This window comes from Ischnura elegans, chromosome 1 (genome assembly GCF_921293095.1).
Source record: "Ischnura elegans chromosome 1, ioIscEleg1.1, whole genome shotgun sequence".
NCBI classification, from domain to species: domain Eukaryota; kingdom Metazoa; phylum Arthropoda; class Insecta; order Odonata; family Coenagrionidae; genus Ischnura; species Ischnura elegans.
In genome coordinates this window covers 139939711-139961930 of record NC_060246.1, presented here as the reverse complement: position 1 = coordinate 139961930, position 22220 = coordinate 139939711, and the positions used below count along the sequence as shown (strand labels likewise).

At 39.2% G+C, this 22220-nt stretch overlaps 1 protein-coding gene across 1 annotated transcript in view; it reads right to left on the bottom strand.

The window, feature by feature from the left end:
• Positions 1 to 16410: 16410 nt before the first annotated feature.
• Positions 16411 to 22220, bottom strand: part of LOC124171049 (CUGBP Elav-like family member 5) — a 379376-nt gene continuing 373566 nt past the window's right edge. Inside the window, exons 3-4 of the mRNA XM_046550200.1 lie at positions 21563 to 21630; positions 16411 to 16518 (exon numbers count right to left, since the gene is read on the bottom strand). Coding sequence (XP_046406156.1) covers positions 16515 to 16518; positions 21563 to 21630 — 72 coding nt within the window. The 3' untranslated portion in view covers positions 16411 to 16514. The remainder of the gene's footprint in view (positions 16519 to 21562; positions 21631 to 22220) is intronic.

Here is a 22220-nt window from a genome sequence, read left to right as displayed (position 1 = left end):
ATTCCGAAATTGAGCTCGTCATATGGGTATAATAAAAACAACAACTGTGAAAATATCAGGTTGGTGATAACCTCAAGATTGAATCCTAAAATATAGCGTATATTAGAGAAAATATTCCAAAATTGGTCGCAACGAATTTTATACGTAAATGCTAAAATTCTATCTATCAGTAAAAGGCAAGTGTTATTTAAAATAATTATTATGAAACTTCGAAATTATGTCAAATCCTGAAGACATTCAAAATCTGGAATCACCTCCTCTATTTAAAAGACGATATATAGCCAAATAAGGGTAAAAGTAGAAAACTATAACATTTTAGGTTTCAAATTGAATGGCATATTTTAAATAATGAAAATGCCCATAGTTTGAGACACAGGATACATGTTGAGATCAATAACGGGGTAACTTCCTTCGCTATCACAAAAACTACATTTGGATTTGCCGAAGTAAGTCCTGATCTGAGTAAAGCTGGCATTAGAAACGGTCCATGTGAGGAATTCTTCCTAAGAAAAACACTTGGCATGGTAATTCCCAGACGTTCACCACCTACGACTCCAACTTCTTTAGGAAAGATTGGTGACAGAGAACTTGAGCTGAGAGCGGACGAAAAAAACAACACGAAAGGAACGCATTACTCACGATGATCCCCAGCGATCGAATCGACGGCATCAGGGAAAACAAATGCAACGCGAGAGGATCCCATGGCGTGCGAACAAGCGCAGGCGCGCATTTAAGTCGCGAACGTCCGCGCGAGGATTGATGACGGAGCGGAGTTGAACAGAGGGAGAGGGGGAAGGAATGGTACCCCGTGCGCATTGGTAGGCGACATAGGGGCAGGGGATAAGGAAAAGAGCGGGGGATGACGGGAATGAATAGGAGGAATGAAAGAAGAGGGGGCGAAGCGAGGGAGCGAATGACGATCGTGATGTCGGAGGAAGGTTTGAGGTGGTGCGAGTCTGAAAAAGGGTCGCCCCTAACCTTATACGCCTCCTCCCTCTCTTCCTCTCGAAGGGAAAGAGAAATCCCTCTCCACCGCCATCTTATTCTTTCTTCCCGAAACTTCTCTCGCCCCTTTTCCACGGCTCTTACACCCCCGCGTGATCTACACCTCCCACACAACCTCCCATGCGGGTTCCCCACACAACCTCGCCTCACGGCGCTGCCAATTTCGCGATTTTATCGCTAGATTAAGCGACTTTTTCCTCTGTTTGAGGAGACTTTTCGTAGGTCCAGCCTAATGGGTTTGAGTGGAGTAGTTAGTTTTTTTACCCTCTCCCAGAATGTCCACAAACCCAGTGTAGAAAAACCATGCAGATAAAAAAAACTTGCAGCCGTGAGTCATTCTGACCACTTCTACGTAGGATGTTGCAAGTTCTTGAATTCCAGTGGTATCCCAGCTACTGGTATCTTTTAGCCTTGATTTTATTGCTCATTTTTTCAAATATCTTTGATTTCATACAATTTCTGGAACGATACCGAGAAATCCGTATTTAGGATCTGTAGACCCCCAAAATTTTACAAAACGTCCATCTCAAACGATAAAAGGAAAGGAAACTTCAAAATCCATTGCGTTTCCAATTCATTTTCAACGCTCTCTAAGGTACGTGTAGTATGCACAATTCTTCTCGTGTTTAACAATTAGTATACCTGATAACGACGAGCCTCGTTGAAAGTTGTATCGTCTTTTAGTAGCTATACATTTAAAATAGTTTTTTTGTCATTATTTAAAAAAGCTTTAAATATTTATTTTAGAATTAGTGCCATATTTTCGGTGAGGTCTCCTTGGCGTGCGCATATGCTGACTGAGCTAACCCATCCCAAGTTTTTTTCATTCCAAGGTTGGATCATTAGAACAATGACAATAAAGATTTATCCCGAATCTCAGAGCAATCACCTTTTGCTAAATCAAAAGCACCGTTTCGTCTTAGACTGTGCATAATCCTGCAGCTTCCTTTCGGGGAAGTGATTTGGCACCAAAGCTTCACCCTATCTTTCCATCACCTAACCAAACTCCCCTACCCACGACTTGGGGAACTCCTATGAGCATGGATTGGGCACGGCCCCAAGGAGGAGGAGGGAGGCTTGGTGACTGGTTCCTTAGGTTGGTCCCTTGGACCCGGTTGAGTGAAGTTTCTAAGGGCGTGCGACTTGGCCAGCGAGGGAGGCTTTGCGGGTCGACCCGAGTTTGGCAGCGGAGCGGTGACTCATTTGGGAAGGGCAAGGCGGGAGAGATAAGGGCCGACCGCCGTGTGGCAGGGAGAAAGTGATGGATGATGTAGGTGATCGCAATGTTGTGTGCGGGCCCGAGGCAATTTTTTTTCTGTTTGCATACTGCCTGTCCAAAGTTCAAAGCGGTCACGAAAATCAACACCGTACTAATTATAGCAAAAACGTGATTGACTCCAAAACCAACAACCCTCTCTCCCGTCAGCCTTCCACCTCAATTTCATTTCCCTGTCTGGAATGCAATTAATCGTTGCAGACGTTACATTTGAGAGCACATCGTTCAAAACTGTGTACTCCCTATTCCCAGGGCAACCCGGCTTATGTCAGACACGAATCGTAAACGAGTGAGGAACAAATGAGAAACAAATACTAGTAACAATATTTTTATGCTAAAGAAGATAACCTCACAACAGAAGTTTTCCTAATTATGTCCAGAGTAGGACGGGAATTTATCTATTTCACGCATGAGATAATGAACTTTTTCTCAGTCGATTCGATCTGATTTTTCAAATTATCTTTGTAATGGAGGTAGCCACTGAAGATAGGTGGTGTAGATAGGCTATTTGGTAAAGTAAGTATCACAATATGAGTTGATAACTCGTGCTTTATTGTTAGTGTATTTCATTTTCAATCATCCCCTGAGATCTGTCTCAGTTTTTTACTAAGAACATGAGTAGCTAACTGAGATATACCACATGAAACACCCTGGAGCGTCTTTTTGGTAATAAATAAATATTTGCCTGTAAATTTATGTAATCGATATCGACTTTGCACGTAGCATGAATAGCGAATCTTTAGAAAATATAATTCCAATTTAAAATTAATAAAATAAAAATGATACAGGGACATTTCAACCAACGATCTTATCTAAGATTATTTGCAGAGTCCTTGACGCGAATTTTAAGATTACGAAGGACTTCCGTACCACCAGCTGGCAACTCGCTTCCTGCACATTACTTCGTAGCCACTCATAGGATCTAGATTAGCCACTGAAAGAGTTTCAGATGCGAGCACCAAACTGGGTGCGGAGACGACAGAGAGCGTTCATCTCAGCTTAACGTCAGGAGGATGAAAGGATGTTGGGCCGAGATAGAGCCGGGAACCGTGGCGACAAAAGGAAATATAGGGCCTCAGGGAGACTGGAGTTACGACGTGGCGTAAACCTGGGAGAGAAATAAACGTTTTTTAGAGCCAAAATCTTATCCGCACTCTTTTTTTTCCTTCCTCGTCCTTTTTTGGCCGCAGAGCCTCGTAATAACGTCAATCATAAACGAAATACTATGCCTTGGCGCGAAGTTAGGTGGGATACATCGTCTGCCTTACCTACACCCTAGCCACGGTAGCATTCATCTCTATTGAAGAAGTAAGAAAATGTTGGATCACTTGAACTTGTTAACCAGGTGAGTACATTGAGTACGTGACGATGATATATTTCAACGATGAATTATGCGTTGAAGGAATTACTCATCTTTTCGTCTCATTTCATTCAGTATAAAGAAAATGATGCAAGAGCATGCGCCTGTAGATATCATTCTGTTGATTATGTTAAAAATACTGATTTGATTGAAAAAAATATAGCTACTCTTCCCAAATTAAACGATACGAATCTATAAAATCATTGCTGATTTTTTTTGTACCAGCAAAACTTTTGATCCGTATTTCAAAATATAAATATTATTCGATGATAGCTGTCCCTCACATAACGAAAATGGAAGAATTTCCATTGACATTATTTATTATAATGAATCCATAAAAAATAAAAATTCAAACCCGAGGCCTCTATGCACTTCCACAAAACCGAGCAACGCTCAAGACTATATTTTTTCAGCGACGGGAAAATTCAATTTTCCCTCCTCTCCACAATGGTATAATTAAACTTCCTCGACTATAGGGACACAATGGCTCTCGAACGCTCTCTCCCAAGAGAAGAAATCCACGAGAATAAACCCAGTGCAGATCCACGGTCGCAAAGAAAACAAAATCCTTTGGAAACTTCCACTCCTCCTTTTTTTCATATTTTCTCGCGACAATGAGGAGAGTTCGCATCAGTTGCCGTGCTCAAGTTCCTCCTCGCCTTTTCTTCCCGGCAATGCAGCCAACCATCGTCCAACCCCCACCCCGCCATCTCCGCACGTCTTTTCCGGCCTTCCTTCCGTACAGCGCCACCACGCCCCCTTTCTCGGCTGGCAGCATCGCCACCGCGTCCATGGCAACGCACTGGCAACTACCATGGCCTCCTCTCCTCCATTTCAAAAAACCTTCTCCACCACCCCCCCCCCCCCCCCCCCCCCACAATCCTTATACCCCGCTCCTTCAGTTCACCCCCTCCGCCGTAAAGGCCAACCTCCCTGGGGCCAAATAGCCCCCCTCCCCGCCCCCGCTGCCGTCGTTGACTCAATAAAGAGGCTGCCTCATAGGAGCACTTAGGACGCGCCGTGAACTCCGGTGGGGAGAGTTTCGCGTCCGGGTTACTCCTCAAGGCTCACTCCCCAGCACTACTTCCCTCCATTTCCGCCCCTTTCTCCTATGTATTCTGGTAAACCTATGCTGACAATGGTGGCAATCTTAAACACCGCTGTTAAGATGACGAAAGTGGCTGCGCACGCAGTCCTATGTGCACTAAGGCAGCATCTGCATTACGCGCTTTGTACAGTTCTTCCCGCAAGCGAGAAGCTGAGAGGATACACACAACTAGAAACTTCAACTGAATCAAAAATATATATCAATAAGAGTTCATCCCCGATGACTTTAATATTTCTGAGGTCCAACTGTAATATTTCTGTGATAATATTGGTAAAAGTAATGATTAAAGAACATTTGTTTGGTCTACAACACCTTTTCTCTGTAGAATTACCTGAAAATGCTATTCATTCATTTTCATGCTATAATGCCAACTTTAGCCATCATCATGCTGCCGCGATGAGATATGGCAGAAAAGAATATAAAATTTCAGCCGTAAGCGCCAGAGTTTTACAGTATTTCGGTACTTAATGCCAAATAAGGAGTAGGTAGGGTAGTATGTGGCCACGCACTACCAAAGACTATTTATACAACTTTTATCAATGAAAAACAATTTCAACATATACGAAGGATAATTTTTAATGGCGAAAATAATGATAGGTATGTCTTATTAAACTAATATCAATGACTTCCACCGCGCTATGTCACATTACATACCTGAATTACGTCTGAGAGAGCATTCAATACAGTCTGAATCAGAAAACCCAATATAAATATCTGATACTCCGCGACTGGTATTCACCGGTACTTTGGATTGGTCTTTCTACTTATCAATCAAAAGTAACGTTGTTATTGAAACACGCACAGCGAATCTTGAGTGGTTAACTGATTCTATTCAATTATTTCTCTGTAATCTCTACGAAATGCCAAAATCAAGTAAACTACATGACAGGATTAGACTTTGAACGGGTATTTTCGACCTGATGAGCCTGTGCTTACCCATTTTTTTCTATAAAAGTATGTAGGTGTGACGGCAGGTAATCCTAAAGACAAAGTTTAAAAACTCACATTTCTATCTCTGACTAAAAATCAACATCATCCTAATGGAATCCAATCTCTCCTCTTCAGTTTCAAACTATCCACTCCTCATGACGTCTGTATTAGATGGAGAATAGTCACACTTGCCCGTTTCATTAGATCATCTTAGTGCTAAGCAGGAAGAGCTCTACAACTGAAATGCGTAGGATTAATAAATAAGATGAGAGTAGTCAATGGTATGAAAACCATTGAATCGAAAAACAAATTTTTAACGCATCAGTCCAACAGAAAAAAATGAACAAGAGATAATTTACGATGAATACAGCTTGCTAAAAAAGTTATCCTGTGGGCGCCACATCCTTTTTTTTATATTCCTATAAATAAACGAATTGAGGTATATTTTCACAATTCCTTCCCCGGCGCAACCTCGAACTTTCTTTCCACTTCTCTCAAATCTATCCCCTCTATTACCGTTATTACCAGTACAATTACTTGATTCCCCAAAGAGTTCTTCCTTTTAAATATTTAACCTGATTCTCCTTTTCCCTAACATCATTATAAGGTCCCTTCCTTTGAATCTATCTTTCTGTTTTGCTTTTTATTTTCGCTTTCCTTCCCAAATTCTTCAGCCGTCACCACCACTAGGCATTGTGAATGCCCCACATTCTAAGAAGAAGAGCGTTTACTTGGGCATCCGTTACAGACTTGAATATATTTCATGAAGTTCCCTCGTGTTGCTGGATATTCAAAGAATAAACGCGTCAACGCGTACCATAACCAAGCAATTCGTAAGCATACGTGTCACATACACTGAGCATACGACGATGTGCTCGGAAAATTTGCCGCAGTGAGTCCTTGCATATGAAAGTATTCACTGGCGAATTTTTTCACGTTCGTTTTTTTTTACTCATCAACCAGAGTATGAATCCATGGCTGGGCATTCAAATAATACTTTTTGAGTCTTGAATGAAGCTCAAATTGTGAGCGACACCATTCCGCAGTCATTGACGAACAGTTTTTTATTCTTCCTTGCATTCTACGAAGCGTTTAAAAGTAGAATCCATGCCTTATAGGATTAATTCCCTGAATCAAGATTAAAAATATCAGATGAAAAATTAAGAAGAGCAGTTTTAAAAAAGTTTTTACTGTAAAGGTGGTAAAAGTGAGAAGTAGTAAAAGGAATTTTTTAATAGCATTAAAACACTGGGCATGCATTCAAAACGTATCCGAGTCATTCAATGCAGCATGAGGATGACACATGTGATTAACTGTAAATATTCCCGGAGATCGGCTTGGATTTACAGTTTGAGAGGTGATAAACACCATGTTTGTTCTTCAAAGCTATTTCAGCTGATTCAACACGGAAAGGGACGTCTGAAAATTACCCTCCCGCATGCATGCACTTCATTACTCTCGAAGGTAAACACGTTATCTGCCAATCAGCGAGGTTTTTGAAGCAAGTCAAATGAATGCACAAATTTTCCGCATCTGGTATAGAGATTTTATTTATTCTGTCATCGATAATATCTGGGATTATAAATATAAACGTGGTAACATGAGAACTAAATGCTAATTTATACTGCTATTGCCAGGAAAACATTTAATTAAATTGCAACATAACTCCTACAGTAAAATCAAAACGCTTGGACGTCAATAAATTACTCTTTTAATAGAATAACGATTCAAGATTAAATAAATAATTTTAGCGTATCAATTTCACAATGGAGTTTACATAAATCAACTTTTTTACGGGAACATACACCGCAGTCCAGTAACATAAGAATGTTTTACAGTAGCTAATGAAAAGTAAATTAAATACATAAATCTAATAATGTATTATTGGCCTCAATGTTAAATTCTGTACGAAAAAGAGCATTACGCAGTATTTTTTTATCCTAGATTATATTTTTAACTACTTTATCTTTCAATTCGCAGTTTACCGTGATTGAGAACCAAACATTTCGGCAATTTACAAGCATTCATAATAAAGTAAAATAAAATCAGCAATACCATATCCCGTTTCAAAATGTAAGTAACGATATTTACTGTGAAGCAATAGAATGCTAAACTATTTGCACAAACATGAGTGAAACATAATATTCAACTTTCTGGAAGCCATTTGCATGTTCCTGCATGCTAAAAGATAAGCATTTTAGTCTCCTTATCAGTGAACTAAATCTTCGTCAAACATTAGGCCAATAATATTCAAGCCTACCAGTTTAATATTAAGCGATGAATACAACTTCTATTATCAAGTTATAACGGCATTGCACCAAGGCATTTCAACTGACTACGAAGTCTTTCCCTGCGATTAAACATCCACATGATTGCTAAGCAAATTTAAAAAGTCCTCTAAGGAAAGATAAGGTTGTTTTCTAAATGCTTTACGGCAGTCATTAAGGCACGTTTTCTTCGCCACTGTGCCTGCAGCGCGAATTTATCCACTCCAAAGCACAGCCAGGAGACTCATTCGCGGACTGCCATCTTGACTGAATAAAGCCTTAAAATATGCAGATCGACTTAAAATCTACGTATCCATCCGCGGGAAAAACCTTCCTCTCTTTCTCTCCGTGTTCCCACCCTCTTTCACCCATCCGATATGACCAAACTCCACCACCATCACTACTTTACCGTGAGAGAGAGAGAGGGGGAGGGGGAAGGAAAAAGGAGGCTTTTTCCGCTCAAGATACCTTTTTATTCCCCCAACGCTCAGCTTTCACCCTCCATTTCCTCCACCGCGCATGAATTTTTCCACCTTGATCCAGTTGTCTCTCACCCTCCCCACACAGATACGACTGCCCTTGGATTGTTATTTTTTTCTCACCGCGGAGCTTCGAAATTTTCTCGCAAACATCCCTCCTCCGTTCCTCCGCCTCGCCTCCTACCTCGAAGTCCTAACGCCTCCCCAGTTCCGCAGGGGAAGAAGAGGCCCTCCGCTCTTTTTCTTCCAAGTGCTCATCCACACCTCGCTCGTAGCCAACCAACCCTTCCCACACCCGAAAATCCTCCCTCCTCCCATCCCATTTGAGAGCACACACAATTCCCCCCTCTCTCTCACACACGCTCTCACTCCTTCCCGACCAGTTCAACGGTTCCCGGCGGGGAGATCAAGGCACAAATGACAGCGGGGCGCCGTTAGCTCCTCACGCGATACTCTCCAGCGTCGTGCCAGATGCCTGAATCTAAGGGGCCGGAATAATTTCGGAGAGTTGAGTCGAGGGAGTGAGGAGGAAAGGGGGAAGGAGTTTTACTTCCCCCTCCTCATGCAGAAGAACCCTGGCTGAATCCTAATCGCTTCTCCCCTCCCCCCTAAACCCTCCCCCCTGAACGCCCTAAAATCCCACCCCCACAATCCCTTCTGCAACGCCATCGAACGTCTCTCCACTGCTTATTCCCTTTGTCTGTCCCCTTCCCCCTTCCTCCGAACGCGTAGCTGGCTGCCACTCCCCTTTCCGACATATCTTCACGCTCAGCACGCCTCGCTTGACTCACTCCCGTCTCATCCTTCCGGGATATCAAGTGAGCTAATCCAATCTCCAAGGATTCTGGTTTGTAATCTTAAAGGTACGAATTAAAGTTTTGAAGGCCTCAGTGAAGATCTTACACTTCTCAAGGAAACTGACTGTATTAGTAACTGTTCGATTTCTGACCGTCTTCAATGCTTAAAGAATTATAACTGAGTCCGATATAAATATCCCACTTCATAAATGAAAAGCTACGAAGTAGATTCAAAAATATAACTCATTCCCAATTGTTCACCATGTATTATCCGTGAATTGACAATGCCTTCTTTATTAGCCATATTTGATCATCAAGAGAAAAGAATATGAATCGGATTATAAATCATCATTTATTTTAGTGAAGCCAAAGTTCAGGGTCACCACACCACCCTAAAAGGAAAATTTCTTTGTCTCCACACGACGGGCACGAATTGAAACTGTGGTCATGAATGAAAGAATACAAGTTTGATTCGATGTCTACTACCGTACGAGGCTACCCACTAGATGTAGGTAGATGAGATCAAAACGCTGAAAATTTTAGTGTTGATGGATAAGACGCTAAGTCATGGTTCCCTGGCTATCTTTCCTCAAGAATGCGCTGATGGCAGCAGCAGGATTATCTCCTTGAATTATCCCTTATAGTAGTATTCTTTCACCTATCTATCCGTTCGGAGGTTTCATTCCTCGTAGGATACCCTCGAAATGTGAGAGGATTCGAAAGGCAAGCGTTACATTACTAATAGAGAACGATGGAGGCCAATAGCTCCAGGATTTTAGAAAAGTGCTCTTTTGGCAATTCCTAATAATTATTGTGTGTTCATATAAAGTGGTAATTAATTCTTTTAAATATTCCACATTTACACCAGAGCTTATATGACGTATTTTTTCAAGTTTAATTATACGAGCATAATATTTTGAGTATTATTAGGGTGCCGATCTACGCGTACAAGAAGGCCTCCCTGAGGCAGTAAGCAGGGCTCTGAAGCGAAGCAGTAGGAATCGTCGGATGTGAAAAAGAAAAGAGGTGAAACGGAAGCAAATCAGGGAAGCAAAAAGGGCTCAGGAGGCTGCCAGTATCGTTGCCATGGTTGCACCACCTGCCGCTGTCCGAAGTGCATGCCCATTCCTACCCATTGCATCAAACCCGGTAGCCACTTATCCATTTGAATATGATTATTGCTAATATTTTTTGATATAATAGTTTTAGCTAGTTTAGATAGTTCAGAGAAGTTATATATTTGAGACGTCTTCTCAAAAAATGTGCAAAACACACTCGTAAATGGGATAATAAACAGACTTTTTGGTATCGTGGTCTGGAAAGGATCGTAAATTTTACCGCTATTTGACTTCATGTAATTCTTAACCAATGAATCACTATGAGTAATTGCTCTTTGCATTAAAAAACTGGTTTAGATTAAAATTAGAAAATGAGTGAACTATTTAGGAGTTCCCTAAAATCTACAAATACTTTCAATGACTCAACAACACCCATAAATACACACAATAGTTTAGATGATAACAAAGTCTTTTAGCGAATGTACCCCAGTATACAAAGACTTCTAAAAATAGTTTTTAGCCTTCATTTAGCTTTTTGAATGTCATACTCAAACATTTTTCTTATCGCTTCTTAGCAATGAGCACTGATGTTATCTCAAATAATGCTTGTTCAACTTGTGGACTAAAATTATGTTCATTTTATCGATAACCTAATTTCTAGACACGCGATGAAAGAGATATGATAACCTAATGCATACTCCCACTTGCGTAACGTCCCAATAAGGTTTGTTTTAGTAAGTTAGAATAGAAATAATCCTCGATGCCATAGAATACAAAATATCACAAATGACTAATTTCGGCGAAAAAAAGAAAAATTACTTTCAAATTCAGAAATATGGACGAATTAATACGGATTCCCAATGAACTTAAAGGAGATATAACCTCTTTCAACATAAATTTGAAGGCGATCGTGGGAACACACAGTAACCGTAATGAAACCGCGATAAAATACCAAATGCACTTCCTCATTAAACGACGTGCGATGGAATTGATAGAGTGATAAATCTTCATGCCCTAATCAGTGCCTCGTAACTCTTATCTCACTGGATCACGCCCGATCAGCCGTAAAATTTGTTTCCTTTCGCGCTGCTCTCGTCAAAATGACAATAGGCCGCTATCTCTTCCCTTATCATTCCTCCCCACCCCACTTCGTGCTCTTCCGACGAAACTTCTTATGTCCCAACTCAATCTTTTTGTCTTACTCTCATTTTATTTCCCCGGCTTGATGCTTTCTCTAAGAAAGAGGCGCGGAGAATAGCACTCGCAGCCTTTCCCTTTAGACGTATGAGAATGAAGTGAGAATGGGGATGGTAAGAAAGGGAAGGGAAGTCTTTGGAAAAGAAGGGAGAGGGGTGGTTAGGGGAGGTTTCAGTGAGAAAATATGGCAGGTAGGATGAGACGGAACCAAAGCCTTTCGAAAGGTTGTGCGAGAATTCGAAGCAAGGAGGTGAAAAAGGAGAGGGGGAAAAGGAGATGAAAGTTGGAATGGAGAAGGAAGGGTATGATGAGGAGAAGAGAAAATGTGGGAGGAAATATCAGAGACTAAAGGAGTGGGGGTGGAGGGAATGTAAGCAGGAAAGAGGGAGGAAGAGGGGTAGAGGAAAGGGGGAGGGAAGGCTCCCTCGGTGGGAAGAACAGATTCTGAATCGCGGCGGCAAGAAAAAGAGAAGAGAGGGGAGAGGAGACTTCTCTCCGTGAGCTAAAGCAAACCTTTCATTTCCCGCGTCGTACGTGACTCAATTTCATGGAGATTCAGAAATTCTGAAGTTGGGCATAAAGAAATGAGTTCCTTCCCCCTCCCCCACTCTCCACCCTTCCCCCGTTCCACAGAAAAACTCCCTTCCCCACCGCCATAACCCTCTCTATTTTAAATATTCAACTAACTTATCTCCCGGCCGAGAATGGCACTCGCTGGTACGCACAATCGGCGAGAACAAAGAGCCCGAATGGGGCAGGAATGCATAACAATGCCCATTCCTCCCTTCAAAAGATCCGAAATAAATAGAATACCAAGTTTGCAAAAGGATGGTTTATTTCCTCGTTTCCCGGGCAATTTTCAATATTAAATCATCCTCGATTCTTCTTAAGCCTCATTGTTTCGCAAGGCAGCGGAATAAACACGTTTTATTCGATGGTTTCATGAGATTAAGCCGTTGAAAAGGGTAGACCAAAAAAATGAGACCAGAAGTTCCGCATCAGAGATATCTTTACATTATAATATTCTTTTTACCAAACTCAGTAAATCAAACGACAAACCGAAAGTGAAATGATTTTTTTTCTTTTAGTAACATTATTCTATTTGACTGAATACGATCATATCCTCCATAAGGTTTCCTGAACTCATTTTCCAAGCCCTTTATTGGTGTCATTTTTAAAGAGAATGCTCCCCAAAAATTTGCCTGGTGGTGCCGATAGCGGCCAAGTTTCTTCACATCAACTGTCTCAAGTAAGAGGGATTATTCATCGTTATTGCAAACCTGACCGCGATAATTTGGCCCTTAAAATAAAATACAAAGTACATAAAGCCTAAATTGATAGGACAAAGGGGAGTGAGAAAAAAGAATTTTCTGTTTCTCGCGGAGGAAAGAGTAAATTTTGAGTCACTTTTTGCTTCGTTCCAAACCGCTCCCCATCGCTTACATTTAGATATCCATTCCCCTTCCGAAGAGAGATTTAAGTTTTTGCACCCATATTACTCTCTCCACCCGCCCAATTGCCATTTCCATTAAAAGGCCCTCATTAATCTTCGACGCTTCCAACTCCTCCTCCAACCTTCCTCCCGGAGAATCGTCCGCTTCCCTCCATCAACCCTTTTCCTCGCCACCCCGCCCTTCTGCACTCCATTTGCTAAATTCTGGTATTTTCGAGACCATTGTGGAAGAAGTCGAGTGAAGTAAGAACAACTTATCGAATGAGGAGGAGTATGAAAGAAAAAGGAAGGATTTAGGAATAAAAAATGCGCGGACGATGAAGAGCGAAGTAAAAGGCACAAATTGGTCATTCCGAGAGATGTTTCGGTGATATTGATCGATTGATTGGGAGCGAATGATTTTAAGATTGGATATTATAGCTAACGCTTTTTCCAACAGTAGCAAAATAAATATATCTGATACACATCAAAGCTGAAGCTGCGTCTTTAGGTATTTACAGACCTTAGCCTCTGCTTTTTTAATATGATTTTGTCTCATTTATTCTCGTTGACGGAATATTGGTAGTATTGAATCACTAATAAAACACTATTCCAACAATCTATTACAAGGTTTTTAAAATTATTGTATACTACAGCTTATAGAAATATATTCCTGAGTGCGCAATGATCATGGTTAAAGTGCTTCAAATTTTGAATTAGAAGTATCCTCCAGAATTCTTTCCTATCCATTGACTACGGTACCGTTTGAACTGATTTTGATTGACGTGATGTTACTCGTGCGGGATCATTCGTCTCCAAGTTTAAATAGAATCAAGTTAGCCGTAACAAGCGCAGGTAGGTGAGGCATGAGATAAATTTTAGAATGATCAATAAAAAAGATATTCGGATTTTAACAATGTATCAAAATTTTCTAAGGATGTAATTTTCACTATTTCTCAATGATTAAAAAAAACCTCCACAAATCGGTATTTATCGCATGGTTCTAGAGAAAAAAGTTAAATCACTAAATCCTCTGTATTTAACTAAATTAAACCAAAAATAAAGTATATGAAATGCCCATTATTTTCTTCACCTTAGCGCCTTGTAGTGTAAAACGGGAGCTGTTTATTCCATCCATCAGAATTTCAGGTGTATGACGCTACCTAATCAAAATAATGTTTAAAAAACCTGCGAAAAATACACCTGCATATGATAAATACCTGAAGTTTATAAATTTAATGCTCCACTAATTTTAGCCACAAAAATTTCTTAAACATATGGTATTTTTGTATTTATTTATGCTATTTTCTCATCAGAATTCTTCCACTTTTATGAATGCCTTCCACTTATTTTACTCACCAAAATGCTCTCTCTTGCATGGAAATGTGGGAAACGTTTCGTTTAAATATAAATTTCAACTAGAGATAATGGAACATTTAGGCAACAAGTTATAAAAGAAAATAGAATAATACGGGCTGCAGAGGTAAGGGAAATGAAAAGAGTCTGGACTCGGCGGGATCCAAAAATGGAAAATTAAAAGGTGAGATGAGTGAAGGCTAAGGGGAAATCAGGTCGGGCAAACAAGCCGTTATTCGGGCTGAATTGGAAGCATTTGACCCTTTCGTGAGCGGCATTAATATTGAATAAATAAAGCTATGCGCGATATTTAAGAGGCAAAGGAAAAAATATAAATGAATATGAGAGAAAAAAAGCAAGACGCTTAACGTTTGGTGTCAATTTTTATCATATATCACGTGAGAAAAAGCTAAGAGAATATTTTCTTGTAATTTAAAATTGGCCTTTATATTTTAATTCTTATGGTAACTCAAATTTAAGAATAAACATCGAACGCAAATATTTCGATGTTGTCCCCTTTCCTTATTATTAGTAATATGACGAAATAATGGCATTATTTGATATTTACTTAAATTTTGATCTAGTTGATACCAACACAATAAAAATTTCTAGTAAAGGTAGAGCATTTCTGTCATGTTAATAATAGCAAAAAGTTTGGGATTGAATAAAAAAGTATTGATCCGTTTCAACTTATAATATTCTTACCGCAACCTCTTAAACAATTTTAACCTTTAATGTACCTAAAATAATAAAAAAATTAAATAGAATCATTAACTGTTTAAAGGCATTAGCTACACTCTATAAAGAAATTTCCCTGGTGGTTAGAATATTTATTCTCAAATAGCTTTTCAATGAGTACTGATTCCAATTTTAATCGTCTCAGTTACAGAAAACTATCATTAATTTATAATTCAACTGACATTTTTGCATCAAAAATATTGATCAACCAGCATTTATCACAAAAAATTTGTGAACACTCCAAAAGTACGTTCGATACCATTGACAGCATATGATATGCAACAAGAAATGCATATTTTTACCACCCTAAAACTTATATTTTGTCATTAAAAATAATCGAATAATATGGTGCAACCATTTATTCGATGAAATTTTATGCACACGGATTATCAATTGATTTAAATTGCATTTTATCCAAAATTGTGAAGTGACAAAGAATTAGCTATAAAAATGTACTTTTATGGAAACAAAACTGAGCTCCATCAAAAATTCAATCAATTTTTCAAGGCACATATTTTCAAAATTTTACTTTATCTCTTAACCCAATCGATACAAGAATCGATAAGAAATATGAACATGGTCACCACATACTGTTTTCTAATTTATGGCGAATGAACTTCACTGTTCAGCTACAGACTTCCTTCCTTATTAAGTCAGTTGTTAATTCTTTCCAACTATGGAGAGAGGTTTTTAACTAACGACAGTTTTTGACCACTTAGATCTCCTATTAGGTGTTGGCTGCTAGCCCCATTATGCCTATCCACAACTTATCGGTAAAAATAGAGCCTTGTATTTAGATCAAAAACTTGTTTTCTGTTCTATGTTGGTAAAAAATGGAAAATCAACGAATGACCCACATTCTTTGTGAACCTAAAAGATAATATAAGCAAGAAAAAATAACAATACTATTCAAATCATTCCCATATAAGTTAATATAGATTAGTTGATATTAATATAGACTGCTTCTTTTTCCCTTATCGGATTTTAATTCAAATATAGTAAAAAATATTAAATATCGAATTGGAAATAAAAACACCTTCATTATGAAACGCAGTCGTAAACTCCACACTTAATACCAACCTACACAGGGTTTCGGAAGCTAAGCGCAGTTTTCTAGAAATAATGATATCCTGATCGTCGATATTAAATTCAGTGTGGAGTTTACTTTTGTGTTTCGTAATAACGGCTATCAATTTCCATAAGCATCCACTGACATAATTTATAATATTCATAATACCAATAACGAGAACACTCTCAGACAACCTCGTGGGATTTATCAAAGAACGAGTGGGCAACAGAGGCCATGAAGCTCAAACTTTCCTGATTCTAAAGAGAACATGAGTGCGCATATACTAGGATATGGTATGCCTTGGTGAAGCATGGGAATAATTTCCCTTTGACTCACCGATGCGTCGGTCGCAGCCAGAGTGGGGCTGGGCGCACGAGAGGCGGCATCATCGTCACCACACTGAGCATTCGCTTAGTCACCAAAGTCTAGTCAATGTGGTCACTTACCTGTAAGGAGAAGAAAAAGAACACAGCAGAGGTTAGCGTATGCATCACTAACATTCACTGATCGTGATAACTTACCGTGAGAAGCTTATTAGGCCACACAAAAATGCATTTCTAATGTATGAGTAAAGTAAATGGACAAAACACCAATTCTCAAAAGCGGAAAGAAAGCCCCATTCACTGCTTTAGCTATAAACACGATAAGATTTACCCAGAGAAATTTTCAGCAGTTTTCACCTTGGATTTTCTACATTCATATTTGTTGAAGTTTTTAAATCAGCATAGGTAACTTCGCAGGTGAATATTTTAATGATCCTAACACCACAACCGAAGAAAATTCTATTAGTATAATTTCATAAAACTGTACTTTTACAGACATTTTACGGTAAATTAGTAATGTTAGTAATGAATACTAATCTAAAACACGGCAACAGGGCAGGAATTGTACATTTTTACCCACCCATGATAAGCAAATGGTAGAAATATATTATAATAATTTATATGCTTCCTATTATAATTACATTTTTCATATTACATAACGACATAAATTGCGAAAAGACGAAAGCTTTGGTAAAAAACGGTGACCTCCAAGAGGAAAATGTGCTGAGACCACCTTCACAAATGTAAACAAGCACCACTTGATTTTCACATTCGTGCCAATCAATTTTTAACAAAATGGCAAATGATGATTGAATTCAACGCCAGAGCAGTCCATATTTCACATTTTCTTAAGTTTTAAAGCATAATGTTAAACAAATATTAGCATTAATTAATTTTGAATAGTTAAATCATGACAACTTTGCAATAAGTGAGGGTTAGGAAAACTATGTCAAGTGTGTCATGAGTCAAGCTTGGTGCATGTTATTTCAGACTATATGAATTAAAGATCAAAAAACTTCAGTAAATTTATTTGAATCTACGTTTTATATTTCCTCCATATAACCTACGGGCAACTCTTCCCCCCAAGCCCTTTTGCCCTGCAGCAAGGGTAAAATTCGTCTGTCTTGGCCCCCACACCCTTAACCGCATAATATCCCTGCATCATTCATCCACATCTTTGATAATGCGACATTCTACCACCCCCGACTCAAGATGCGGCTCATAAAGACCCTTAATAAACTCCAAGAGTCGGAGCATTCGGCCTCGAATAAAAAGTGACGAGATAAAAATGAATATGGTCCCGGAAGTGCTTTCCTACCGCAACCGAATAAAATGGAGGTCTAGAAAATGCGGAGAAGGCCATAACGAGATTCATGGTGTAATTCTAAACAAACGACTCGATAGCGTCAAAATAAAATTCAAAAAAGTGACAAATTATCAAGGATTCCCTCCCCATACCCTATCGTAAAATTTGATGAGTTATCCCTCCCAGCATTCAAACTCTAGAGGTTGGGCTAGTGCAAAGTCATCTGTAGTAGAGAAAGGGATTCCCCACAAACTCAAAATGATGATGCCATGGATCAAATCAATCTCTTGGCCGTAAACCCCTTCTATTATTTTATTATTTATGACAACAATATCTTATTTTCGGAATTTTCTGTCACATTCACTATTATTTATTAGAAAAATTTGACGCCAATAATTTTATCTATCATGTTACAATTTTTCCTTTAGGTGACCCAAATTAAAATCATTTTGAAATATACTAAAAATAACATCCAAATTACTCACGAAAACATAAAAAATACGAACTTATTTCAATATTTACCTTTATCCGAATTCAAATCAACCCTTATTTAAATAAACCTAACATATATTTGTCCGCCCTCACTACATTAGTCTATTTTAATCGGAAAACAGTTTCACTAGTTCACAGAAAATTTAATAAATATAACATAATAAATGCACAAGTAACCGCACAACTACCGCATTTGTTTTTCCTCATAAATGCTTGGAATGAACCGTGGAAATTTCTTGCGCGGTGCAATGAGCCTATATTTAACGGATTTCTCGATTCCGCACTGTAACACTATACGGCTCACACCAACCGCTCTCCCTTCTTTTATATCAATGTTTTTATTTCCTTCCCTCGAGGTAACACCATTTCCCCTCATCTGTTATTATTAGTTTAAAAATCACGTGCGGTCCGAATTTTCATGAGGACTGCCCATTTCTCAAAGGAATTACTCCTTCCCACTTCCCACCAATCACTCCCCTGGACATTCGCCATAGGATCATCCTTCCACCGCTCATCTTTTTTTGCCTTCCTCGCTTATCGGACTTTTTTTTTCCTTGCTCGTCCAACCCTCTTCTCCCTCCACACCACCCGTTCTCTTCCTCATACAGACACATTCTCCACCTTCCCCCACTCTACCACTGTTTTTGCACTCCCCACCCCAACCTCTCCCAAGCCTCACGTCCCGCTTGTACTGTTGGACGTCCCTTCCCATGGGGTCGGACACAAAACTTAGAGCGCGTGACTAGCAGGACCAATGTTTCCGTTCCCCTTTGATGCCGCCGCCCTGAACATCCCACCTCCGAGGATAACATTCGATTCTCTTTATTTCCTCCTCATCCCACACACGCTAAACCTACCCCTCCCTCCTCTCTCGTAACACACGCCTGAAACATACACCGTTGTAAGGCAGTCCTAAGTTCCTCCTTTTGCCTTTGCCTCCGAAAATATTCAGAGCGCATAGTTATGCCACACGGCGAGGGACAAAGGGGAGTCCCAGAGGTAGTCGGCCCAGGCCAAGGAGAACGCAGTATTACTAAAGTCATGGAATGCAAATGTTACAACTGATGCAAAATGTTGGAACACTGTCACAGAACCTTAAAATTATCATGATTTCTGGATTAAGTCATGAATAAAGTGTTCCTTCTAACATCAAAGTGTTCATTAAATTGATTAACTGTTTTGCAGACTTTTTTCTCAAAAAGTTTGAAATTACGAATCCATATTTTGCACCTTTCAATTTTAAGGCTACTTAAAGTGATTATATAGAATTATAATTCACCACAAGCTTTCAAAGAAACAAATATTATTCTAACCCAGATCTTCTTGATATTAATAAATCACGCAAAGAATTATACCGAAAGGAGCACTTCACCGAACTTAGAAATATATTTAAAGAATCACATTATATCTACACATACACACAAACACAATATCAAATAGTAAACTAATAAGAACAGTATAAATGCATTGCCAAATATCACTCACAACACCAATCAGTTGCGGTAAAATGCGCTAATGAATGCTGAGACACAAGAGGCGAGTGAGGGACAAGAAAGCAAGGCAGGCAGGGATTTTCTCTTTCCTTCATCAAGTGCCCACTTACCGGTCGAGGTACCATCCGGCCATCAAACTCCTTCGCGATGCAAGGAAAAAATTCCTTGAATTGGCTAATTAGACTCAGTTGCCGGAAAGACATGTCGGTGAATTCTGATCTCCTTGAGGCAAACTAAATCTATGTCGAGTAGTCTATGCACTTCTAATCAACCCGTCACCCCGTTTTCAATAGCTTTTCAAAACACGCTCCGTTGGTATGGCTTACTTATGCGGATTCTCTCCACGAGGTTAATTTATTTTATTATATGAGGAGTATGATTGGACTCAAGCATTTTTGCAAAGAGTCATAATGCGCCGTTTGTTAGCTCGCCGAAATTTAGGAGTAAGTAGGAAGGGGTACCAAAACAAAAAAGGAAGGAGTTGATTCTTGACAGGTGCATTGCAAGGATAAGGTATTAGGATTGAGAAGGCATGGTATTAGTGCCATTGATAAGGAATAATAACCGTGAATCATCCTCGTAAATATGAATTCTATTTTTAAGGCAGGTGGCAGTTACTCTAGTATCAAATACGTTAAAATCTTTTACAACTGTTATTACCGGGCCAAAACCTTGAACACGCGCAAGCCTGCCTTCAAGGTTACCAGTTATAACAATATTAATTATGTTATTACATTGAAGGACTGTGCACTTGTATAGCCATATTGACCCATTGCAAAAATTATATCATATGAATCTTTGACTTTAAGACCAGGGACGTCGACTCAATTCGCCTCCCGTTATAAGTTATATGGTAGCCACATAACTATATTGTTTTGAGGATTTCAATTTCTTACTTCAAACATTTATCTTTGAAAAGCAACTTTATGTATAAAAACCATCGTTGTTCATAAACAGAAGCCATTATTTCATTTGCTTCATCATCCTACATTAAATGTGCACGGTAGTAGAATAATTTAAAATCGAATAAGCAATAAATTTTCCTTAATAATGATCCATGAAGTCTTACGAGTCATTCACGTTATTATACCTCAAAATATAAAAATGAATTCAAGAAATATGATCTATCATATATTTCATGCTTTTAAACAGTTGATTATTACTGTAACAGTAGATTTTTCTTAGCCTAAATTGCCGAGAACTGGTAGGAACTAGTTTTTTTGCTCCTAAAACAATTAGGTTACTTAATTAAGATTGTATTGTCTTACAAAAAAAAACACTTTTATCACACGTTTTCTGTATTAAGAATCATCATTTTTATAATATTCACAAATAAATGGGAATTGTCTTTTTTTTTCAATTCTAACGAACATTCCCCAAAAATTCCTAGCGTTGAATACAATGGCATGGATTGATATTCTTCTATTTTATCATCGTTAGTGGCTGCAGCCTATGCAGCTGCAGGTTATTTTCCATGAAAACGATCGACAAGGGTGCATATTGGAAATATTTAGACCTTTTTATCCAAGATTATTTGACACTATCATAGCTATAAACATTGCGCAAGTTGATGTATAACAATTATCAGCAGTGATATTGCAAACTAGGGAAGACAAAAGTGCTGAGGAATGGGTAAGTGACAAGAGAGCGGTGGCGATCATTAAAAGGTGAGGTGGGTGTAGAGCACACAGCAAGTCTAATTTCATTACGAACGTCAAACAACATTACGAGACAACAGTGACCACAAGAATGGATAAGGAGACAGAAACAACGAAACAACAAAAAGCCACACATTAAACGGGGTCGGAGTATGACAGAGAGAGAGAGAAAGAGATATATAGAGAGAGATGCCACTGGAGGAGAGGAGAGAACGTACCACAACGCGACCATTTGTGATGGAGTGTGATAAGCGCTGGGAGTGGATGGACCACCAACCAGACCACCCTGAAAAGTACAGAGACAGAGCAGAGAAACAAACTCAGTGAGGCCAATAGAGGGCAGAATTAAGACACACAGATATCCCACTCACACTCCAACTATCGGAAAATAAAAATAAAATGAAAAAAAATATCACTACTAACGGAACGCTCTACTGCCCGCCCCTATTGGGATTTAAACCAAACAAAAATAACACTATGAAAAAAACGCGCACAAGTTACACACCAAATATATAAGTTTTTATCACATCGTAAGTAAATATGGATGAAACTGGTTTCTTGAAAATTGGAAGGCATGCTACACGCTGCGCAGTCTTTGTTCGTCAGCCATTTTATATAGGGTCTGATTCTGCAATGCCTCAATCTTTTCTGCGCGAATTGAAAAAACGAGATCCTTGCATTGCAGTTTGACCAATTTTTATCATGAAACCAGATTCAGTGGCACAGGCAATATATAAGGTGGTTGGAGGGAATAGATCATCCACAATCAATTCCGTTCAGCCAAACAAAGTGACATAAATGGATATTCTCGCACACACTCAAACAAATATTGGTAAGACAGGTCCGCTACTAACCTCTCCACCAAAATAAAAGGTT